At 43.5% G+C, this 10141-nt stretch overlaps 1 protein-coding gene across 8 annotated transcripts in view; it reads right to left on the bottom strand.

Annotated features, from left to right (window-relative positions):
* The window catches only part of Arhgap26 (Rho GTPase activating protein 26), a 411269-nt gene that overhangs the window by 280258 nt on the left and 120870 nt on the right, over positions 1-10141 (bottom strand). For all 8 annotated transcript variants that reach the window (XM_048811731.1, XM_048811728.1, XM_048811733.1 and 5 more), the window contains exons 7-8: positions 3055-3159; positions 1549-1678 (exon numbers count right to left, since the gene is read on the bottom strand). In XM_048811731.1, the coding sequence (XP_048667688.1) occupies positions 1549-1678; positions 3055-3159 (235 nt within the window). The remainder of the gene's footprint in view (positions 1-1548; positions 1679-3054; positions 3160-10141) is intronic.

Genomic DNA, 10141 nt, shown 5'->3' with positions numbered 1-10141 from the left:
TATATATATATATATATATATATATATATATATATATATATATAATATATATATATGATTGTGGCATACAAAGAGAAAAAATGATATAACTATAGCAAAATGCTAAAAATTGGTCCATCTGAGTAAATTCTCATATTTCCCTTTAAATCATTCTTATGACTTTTTTATATGTTTGCAATGTTTCAAAACAATAAGTTACCAAAAGTTTAACATAAAAAATGATGCACCTCAATGAAATACTCTAGACTACTGTGTTAGAGAACCATAAAAAGTGGTTCTAAGGATAATCAACACGTTGATGTCAAACAAGCATGTGAAGGGTGTGGAACAAAACTATAATGTCATGTGAGAATGCAAGAAAGCAATACCGATTTTATGTAACATGTAAATTAAGCATTGTAATGGACACTGAACGACATTTAAAGCCCTAAAAATTTGTATTTTCAAGTTGACCCTAAAACTTCTTGGCAGGGTAGGGGGTGTGATATATCTTCTCTTTTGGTGAAAAAACAACAACAACAACAACAATTGGAAACTTTGATTTAGGAAGTGAAACTCACAACTGAAGTGGCTTCCACTTCTTATAAACCTCTACCAGCTCCTCCCTGTAAGAATAAGGAACGTGACCCCCACATCACAACCAGTCCATCCAGTCCCACTGCTGCCCCACTGTTTCCAGGGGAAACTCTTACGTCCAAGCAAATTTTTAGTAATTGCTGAAAAGAATAATCACTACAGCCAAATGTTTCTAATCCATTCCATCAGGAAGCTGTATGAGTGAAGATATTTGCGTAACAAGAGGACCCAGAAGAATGCAGAACCAGCACAAATCTGGAGAGACTTGCTCCTAGGAAAGCAAGGAGGGAGAGCCGGAGAAGTACCATGAAAGAAAACAATTGAACCTTTCTCACTCCTGGAATTGCATGTATGCAGTAAGCCTGCAAGTGCCACCTCAGTAGCACAGTCCCACTACAGAGCCCTTCCCTAGACCTCTGGCATGAATCTGTGTCATTGCTAAACACTTCCTGCTAGCAGCACCTGGCATCTCTCCTTGACATCATTATCAGTAGAACAGTGGGTCTCCTTCCTGGCTCTCAAAGGGAGCTTTTGTTTCTACTTTTCATAAAACTCAAGTATTAGGATGAAAGAATAAAAGAAAAAGGGCCTAAGTCATGACTTGGAAAGAGAATCACCAAGTATTAGGTCTCCCAAAGGATCTGACCACTGAGAGACAAGAAGGTCTAGCATGTGAGACCTTTCCAAGGACCATGCACTGAGGGTACAGGATGCTGCACAGGGACACTAGAGAAGAGAATCCCTCAGGGAATCCAGGTTCCCAGGGAGATACCCACTCACAACAAATCCAGAATACGCCACTAGGAGGCGGACAAGATTTTGTAGACCTCACCTTTCCCCTTGGAAGCTGCACCATACCATTACCGGCCCCTCCCCCAGCATGTACTCAGTAGGCCAGGGACTACTGGACACACTCTCCACCTTCTGGACAGAGGGCCTCCATGTCCTGCTGCTGGCAGGCAGCACACTCACGTTTCTCCTGAACATAGAGGTACCCCTCCATGGTGTAGGGGCTGATGGTCTTGTGCTCTAGGGGGTTCTCCTTCATCTTCTTCATCAGGGATTCCACCTCTGACCTGGTGCCTTCAAAGCGGTTTCTTGTCTAGGATAAAAGGAATTTGACTCAAATGAAAGAAATGAAATCTCTAACAATTCACAAGATCAATCCAATAGAATTCATAGACCTAAAACCAGAGAAGGGTCACTCATCCCTCCAAGAACTGAGTGAATATTCATTTACAAGAAGTGTCGTATTCATATACACATTGGCCTTCCAGTCCCACACCTAAATGACTCACAAACTAGATCAAAATCACCCAGGACACCTGAGAAAATGCAAATGCCCAGGCCTAATTGAGCCTAATTACTCTCTCTCACCTAGAGATCAACTTAGAGCCGCTGGGCCTAAAACATGCATTTTAGACAGCAGCCCAGGCGATTCCAACTTAGGGGCCTGCACACCTTCAGGACTTGAGGGCCTCTGTTCTCCAGTGCAGAGAGGGATGCCTGCTGATGGCTCACAGATGGGCCCCTGAGCTGCTGCACTCAAGGCCACCCCCTATCCAGAGCAGCCTGTATTCCTGACTTCTACTCAAGCCACTCTTAGGTCCACTCAGCCCCAGAGCACATGGCACAGCTCAGCCTGCCCTGCCATCCTCCTTGCTCCTCTCTCACAGGGGCTTTGGCTGCCATGGCACTCCAGGGAATCTGCTGCATATCAACTTCCATTCCAGAGGCAACCTTCAGAAGAACCCAGTCTAAGGTAAAGCTACCCTCTGTGAAATCTTTTCTGAGACTTTGCATTTCCTGTTCTCTGAGATGATGCAGAGAACCACATAGGCTCCAGACTCCTAAAGGCTGTGTGACACAGCCCACTCAGAAACACTGGGGTCTATTTCCTACACAAGAGCAACGAACGAGAGGCAATATAAAAGTCAACAAGTCCCATCACATAGTGAAGAAGGCAGCTAGAGCCCCGGTAACTGCTCTGTGCACCAAAACGTACTGTGTGTAAAACCTGGAAGGTGACTAGGAGTGATCATACTGACCTGGACTTCCGGCCAGCCCTCCTAAGAGTTGGAAAAGTGCACATCCTTTGAGCTTGTGTCCCCAGTCCCATTCCCTGAACACACACACTAAGGTTTCATGTGGCCAGGCAGCTAGATGCATAGAAGGGAGGCTGGGCTGGGCTTTCCAAGGCCAAAGGAAATCCTGATTTTGGTGCTGCTGATTTAAGACATAATCAGAAGCAGCACTTCCCTGAACATAAATAGTGCTTTGACATAATGGAGAAGAGCATGATGGTCTGACTCAAGGCCACCCAGCACTCTGAAGTGCCTGCCCCCAGCTGCCCTCTGAACCAGGCAGGACCCACCCTCCTCACCTATGTCCCAGCCCAGCTCCCTAGCAACCAGACCCATACTTTATGTTTTTCTTTCTTTAACCAGAGAAAGGAAGTCTGTCCCTGTGGCCACTCACATTCTGTATGCTAATGGTCAACTGTGTCTTGAAGTCACCAAAATCCTTGGCCAGTTCATAACCATGGTGATAGAAAGTGAAGAGTCCTTGCAGGAAGGCCAGCAGCTGTAAAGAAAGAAGAAAGACAGAGGTCACATGAACACTGAAAAGAAGGATGCTGTAGCTCTGAGTTCTCAACACTGGTTTCAAAAGGTAGAACAATGATAATGGCTGACATATACTGAATACCATTTCTGTGCTAGGCACTGTGCCCTTCCATACCTTGCCTCACTGAATACTCACAATAATCTATGGCCTAAGCACTCCTGTTACTCCATTTTAATAATAAGGAAGCATATTCAGGGAGATTAAATAACTTGCCCAAAACACACATAAGTGGGAGCCAGGAATGAAGCCAGGTCTCCTTTGCATCAACACTCATGGGCTGAGCCTGTAAGCCTCATCATCGCCAAAGAACATTAGTTCTTCAGAGAAGAAAGACCAGGGCTACAGCTCAGTTTCCTTTGAGTACATTTGTAATATCAGGTTTTGATGTAGAACAGGAAGGGAACGAAGGAAGCTGGTATGGTCTGAGTCTACAGTCTAACAGGCAAAGTCAAGGTGTGTTTCTGTGCTTTCCCTAAAAAATCCCAAAGTAAACACTATAAACACCTTTATTAAAATGGTGCCACATTTTCAGGTATAATGGCTTCCCTCCATTTCAATCCCCTCAGGCTAAAAGGCTAGTTCATTCATTGTTTAGTCTTGTGTGTAGTGAATGGTGAAAACAGCTGACCACCATGATCTCACAGCACACCTCCATGTACTCAAAACCCACCCCCTCCCAGAGCCCCAGCCAGCCTCCACTGCTCCAAAATAAACAAACATTTTTCCTTTGGTCTTTCCTTAAGAGCCTAAATCCAAAACTCACTGTTTTGCTTTCTTGGTCCCTTCCCAAGTCCTCCACATCTTGCCTCAGTTCCAAATTTTGACCCAAAGAAACAATCATAATAAAAGGCTGGACAAATCTGAGAAGCACCGCGCCTCCCCTGTCATGAGCTCAGCTCTCCACATGCAGAGACCATCCCTGTCCTGCAAAGACTGAACCCAGAGCCTGGCACACACCAGGTGAGTGCTCCACCACTGAGCCACATGCCCAGTCCTCTGACACATTTTCTTAGTGGCCCACTCTGACCTTCCTGACCTGCTCCTACCACATATTACACCAAGACACACTGGCTTTAGTTTATGTTGTTGCATTTGACTTTTCCATCCCTAAATGAACACACTTTATGTGTTAAACATAAACCCAAGCCCATTTATCTTTACCAGACTCTGCTTTCCGAGAGGCAGCTCTGATAATGATGGTGAAGGGCTCTCTCACATCCAGCAGTGGTAAGCACCAAGGAAGGTAACTACTCCACCTGAACCCAGGGGGCCTGCCTGCATGGCAAGCCACATGGCCCACTGATTTATCAGAGCTCTGTAGTGGAACATCAAACATCATCCAGGCTATAACAATGTGGTACACTGAGTTCCTACTGCCAGTGTTCCCAGCACATCTGTGCCCTTGGATTCTCATGGGAGCACATACAGCTGGATCCTCTGGCTATGAAAAGATCTAGAGTACCGTGTACATCCCTGACATAAATCCACGAATGAGTGGACAGTCAGAGAGAGTCACCAAGTACTAAAAATGAACTATTTTCTTCAAAGATGACCAAACCCTTTGGACTAACTCCATATAAAGTATTTTTCTGAGAGGAGGGCCTGTGTCTTTCCTTCTAGATGGATCCAGTAACAGAGGAGAAAGGGCTCTTCTGCCAAAACTAGTTCCGTCATTCACAAAAAGGTAAACTGTTCCTCACCTCTTCTTACCTTTGTCCTCTCCATAGATTACCAATACTGGATCCTATCACTTTTCCAAAGCACTAAGCCAACCCTATTTGATGAGTGATGAAACAAGACCCGGCCCTAAACTCTAAGGTCATTTCTTCCTATTAACTCTGATTTTCCTTCACTTAAAGTAAACAGGGCCTCTCTTGCTCAGGGCAATTACACATTCTCAAACAACTCACTAAAATGTCACCTGGGCATATACACAAGTGCTCCAGAGGCAGAGTTAATAATATTTATTTTGGTTTCACTTCCTTTGGTCTCATGCCTGCCTGTCCATTTTTCTACGGGAAATGATTCCTTAGATACTATTATTTTTGGCCTGCTTTCTCTTCCTTCTCCCTGCACAGCACCTTCTCTCTCCTCCCTCACCTCCTATGTCCCCTCCCACATGCTGCATGAACCTTTGAACCTGTTACCAGTGGGAAATGGAAGTCCACTCCTCAGGGGGCAGGGTGAGGCCCACAGAAGGACTCCAGAGATGGGGAGGATCTGCCTGCTTCAAAGAAATGCTTCTATCAAACACAAGGAGGAAGAGCTTGCTGGAGCCCCACCTGTTAACCAGATAGAGTGGTCAGCTCATCCACTGAGCAGCCACCGAATCACACACTTCTGCTGCCTCCCCTTGCCTTCTTCCCCTTCCATACTCAGACAACGACTGTAAGCAAAACCTACTCCTACTTCCTGACTAACAGGGACCATATTTTTTAGAAAAAAACTGGAACTGCTTGAGATACATCATTTTGAACTCTGATAAACTCAGGTTGCCACCACTCACAGAACAGAATGATTATTATGTGCTGAATTGTACCCCCTAAAGCATAAGGACCCAAAGGACCTCAGAACATAGCCTTACTTAGAAACAGGTCTTTACAGAGGTGGTCAAGTAACTGTATGGTCATCAGGGTGGGCACTAATAGTTTTATAAGAATAACATGACTGATGTCCTATAAAAGAGGAAATTGGGACACAGAGACAGACATGCACAGCAGGAAGATGTCCCTGTGAAGGGAGAGGACTGCCAAAGATTGTGGGCAAATCACCAAAAGCCAGAAGAAGAAAGATCCTTTCCCTGTAGGTTTCAGAAGAAGCATGGCCCTGCTAACACCTCAGCTTCAAACATCCAGCCTCTCAAACTGTGAGACAATAGATTTCTGCTGTGTTAAGCCAGCCTGTTTGTGGTCCTTTGTTACAGCAGCCCCAGCAAACTCATACAGCTACCAAGAATCATTACTCATGCAACAAAGACCACAGCCAGTAGCCAAGCCACAGGACTCTCTTTAACTCATCTTTAACAGGAGGAGTATAGTGATGGTATATATTAGTGCACAGGTGAGGTGAAGGTTAATTCGGATCACCTATAGAGTGGGCTTAGCATAGGAGTGCTGTCAGGGGCTGTTCTGCAAGAGAGGCATAGAATCAGACTGTGTTAGAAGATGCAATATGGTCCAGGCCAGATGAGGAAGGAGGAAGCCCAAGACAGAATACAACAGACAACAGGAAAGAATAGAGCTAAAATGGGACAGAAGAGAGGGAAGGAGAGGAAGATAGAGCACCAAGAAACACTGAGGAGGAGAAACCCAAGACACAGTGCTCAATGAATGTGGAGAACAAGTTCTCTATAGCACTAACCAACCTTCAATTATGAAAACTCAGGGGATGGAGGAGTATGGCTCAGCTTCATGCAGTCTGTGTGCATCATATCTGCAATCCACATCTCCAGAACATCTGGTATCTCAACAAGAATATAAAGGCTTCCTGCATGTACATATAGGGATGTGTGTGTATGTGTGCATGTGTGTGCACGCACATGTGTATGCATACACAAGCACACAAGTATGCATGCATGTTTAAAGCCTGTAAGTCTGATTTTTCTTCTTTGGAATACTAAAAACATTTTTTATATTTATGAAGGTAAGTAATGTCCTGGCACTTTAATGCACTTTCTAAGAAACAAATGAAGGGGCTGAGGTTGTGGCTCAGTGGTCAAGTGTTTGCCTAGCATGTGTGAGGCACTGGGTTCGATTCTCAGTACTGCATATAAATTTAAAAAAAAAAAAAAGTCCATTGGCAAAGAAAGAAAGAAAGAAACAAATGTAATGGTCCAGGCACACAGTGAAAAAAAAAAGCTGGAAGATTCCTTTGATTACAACCAACACCCAAGCACCCCAACAATTCGGTTCAATAGATTTTTTGCAGGGGTCACGTCTATATGTGTTTCCATTTTTTCATCCAAAAATAGAAATAAAAACAGTACCTACCCTCAGAGATGCTATAAGATTGAATGATATAATGTAGGTAAAGGGCTTAGCTCAGTACATGGCAAGGTTTCAACCAAGATCATCAATGGCTACTTCATGTTCTCCTTTGTACAATTCTAAGCCAGTGGCTCAAACTGCCAGGTGCAGCAGAATCACCTGGAAGGCTTACTAAAACAAAGACTGCTGGGCCTGGCCCTTAAATTTCAGGGCTTGGGCAGAGTCTGAGAGTTCCCTATTTCTAACACTAAGAACTGCTTATCTCATCATTAGCCCTGTATAAATAGAGTAGTCCATGCTTATCCATAGGAATACCTTCTAAGACCCCCAGTGGATACCAGAAATCACAGATTTCCTATATATATGTATCTATGATAAAGTTTGATTTATAAACTGCAATAAGATGAACTAAAAGAGAAGAATGAAAACAACATACTGTAATGTATATTGCTATGTACTGCATAAGTTATGTGGTCTTTTTCCCTCTCAGAATGTCTTACTATACCACATCTCCCTTCTTCTTGTGATGATATGAGGATGATTTGATGTCCACAGGAAGAGATGAAGCAAGATGAATGATGCAGCATTGTGAGGTAGTGTTAGGCTGCTGGAAGGGTTACTCGAACACAAGCCCTATGATGCCACTGAACTGTGACCATCAATCTGATGCCTGAGAGGCCTACGTGATTAATAGGCAGGCAGCAGATACAACATGATTCGCATCCTCAAGTGCCAGGCAGAAGGGAGAGGGACTGTGTGAGCAGTCGTAACACTACTCAGAAAGATGCTCAATTTAAAACTTATGAGTTGTTTATTTCAGAAAACTTCACTTGATATATCTGGACCACAAATGACAGGGGGTAATGAAACCACCAATAAAACGGCTGCTCCTTAAACCACTGACCTGCTAGACGCTGGGATGATCAGAGACAAGAACGTCCACAGAAAGAGAAGGCTAAACATCCAAATCCTAATCCAGCCTCTCAACCAACTCATTTCGTTTAACTTTGGGTAAATCCTCATTACTTTTTCTTTGCCCTAATGTGAGACTGGAAAATTCTTTCCATTAACTCTCCAGGTACCTCACTCTGTGCCCTGAAAAGCATCTGCAAACTGCAATAACTCTACTCTTTAAATCCCTCTGGCACTTCTACATCATCCAGGCCGTCCACCCTGTTGCTGACCTGCTTGCTGCCATGGCTGGCTTTCCACTCTCCAATGCTTATTTTCCCAGTAGGGCTGTGAGCTCTTCAGACACCGCCGCTGGGATGTCAGTACTTTCCATGGCAGTCAGTAAATATATGCTTTTAGATATATCAAAACCATTTGTATTAAAACATGTAAGCCCATAAATTTAAAAAAAAAAATTCTAAATTTTCAATTGGGCTAATCAGATTCTGTTCTAAGCACCTTACTTGGATCAACTCAGTCAATATCCTTGCAGCACCTTTAAAAGGTAAGTGGTACTGTTAGCCAATTTTGTATATGAGTAAAGTGAGGCTCAGAGAAATAGCTTGCCCAAGAACTCACAGCTAGTACATGAGGGGGCACCGATTTAAATTCAGACCATCCTTAACATGATGCTACTGCCTCTTCAAGTGAGAACTCCCTAAGACACTGACACAATACAAGAGCATTCCAGGAAATGGAATGGTAAATCTTTGTCTTTTTTTTTTTTTTTAAGGAAGAGGCGGGATAAGAGAAGGAGAAGGGAGTAGGAAAGGAGATGGAAAACCAGGCCAGATGAGCAAAGCCATCCAGCTAAGCCCAGCCTAGATGAACTGAATCTCACGGACATGTGAGAAATAACTTCTACTATGTGTGAGGCTTCATGGTTGTCACTTAGCAAAAGTTAACAGATAAAATCCCTGATACTCTAGGTACACCTACTAACAGATCAAAGAGGGTAACAAAAAAACTCACCTCAAAAAAGCCAGATAGGCCAATTTGAATAAAAGTTATCAAACGCAATTACAGAATAATATTGGTCAATACAAACATAAAGATTATTAGAACTGCAAATAAAAACAATGCTAAAGGCAAATTCTATTTGATAGCATTAGAACTCCTGCCCTGATCGCAGGAAATGAGCCTAGCAAGTCTACATGACTAAAGTAGAAATGGCAACAGAAAACAGTTTACTAAAAAAGGCGGGGGTGGGGGGGCATTTTCTTTCAGTTCCTCATACTTTTATTCTTTTTTGCTTAAGAAAATTACCCTTTCTTAAATCTAAGTAGACCAGAATCTTATTTGTACAGAGTCCCCAGGCTTGTGTCTAAATCAGAGGCTACCTTTTGGCTGAAAAATCCAAGGTCTGCAGGAGTTCTAAACCGATGCCCATGTGTTATTTTGATGTCTCCACGAAGTCTTCCTGCTGTGGACTCTGCACACAAGTGCCACAGAAAACAGCGAGGCACCACATCTGAACACAGCCACAACCACAGCATCTAGTCAGACTTTTTCCCCACACCGCAATGTTTCATGCCCACTAGAACATTCTGCCCAAGTCCAGATTTCATCACGGTCCACTGTAGAATCTCTACGCTGCTCTGGTCATGAAAAAAATTCAGTTTGAGAAATGCCTGAATGGGGTAAGGAAGGGCTCTGAACCCCGGGATTTTTTAAAAAAAGATACATGTTTAAAAGATATAATAAATTCTGATATTTCCAGGGTTATGTTATGGTTTCAATATAAGGTGTCTCCCAAAAGCTCATGTTTGAGACAATGAAGAAAGGTTTAGAGGTGAAATGATTGGGTTATGGGAGCCTAAACCCAAACAGTTAGTTAATCCACTAATACGGATTAAGGGTGGTAACAGTAGGCAGGTAGGGTAGGTCACTGGAGGCATGTCTTAGGGTATACATTTTGTCTTTGTTGAGGGAAGCCAGAACCTGTGACTGGTGCTTCTCTCTCTCTCTCTCTCTCTCTCTCTCTCTCTCTCTCTCTCTCTCTC

Source organism: Marmota marmota, unplaced genomic scaffold, assembly GCF_001458135.2.
Source record: "Marmota marmota marmota unplaced genomic scaffold, marMar, whole genome shotgun sequence".
Lineage (NCBI taxonomy): Eukaryota > Metazoa > Chordata > Mammalia > Rodentia > Sciuridae > Marmota > Marmota marmota.
The sequence above is the reverse complement of the archived record's forward strand: the minus strand, read 5'-3'. Positions and strand labels throughout refer to the sequence as shown.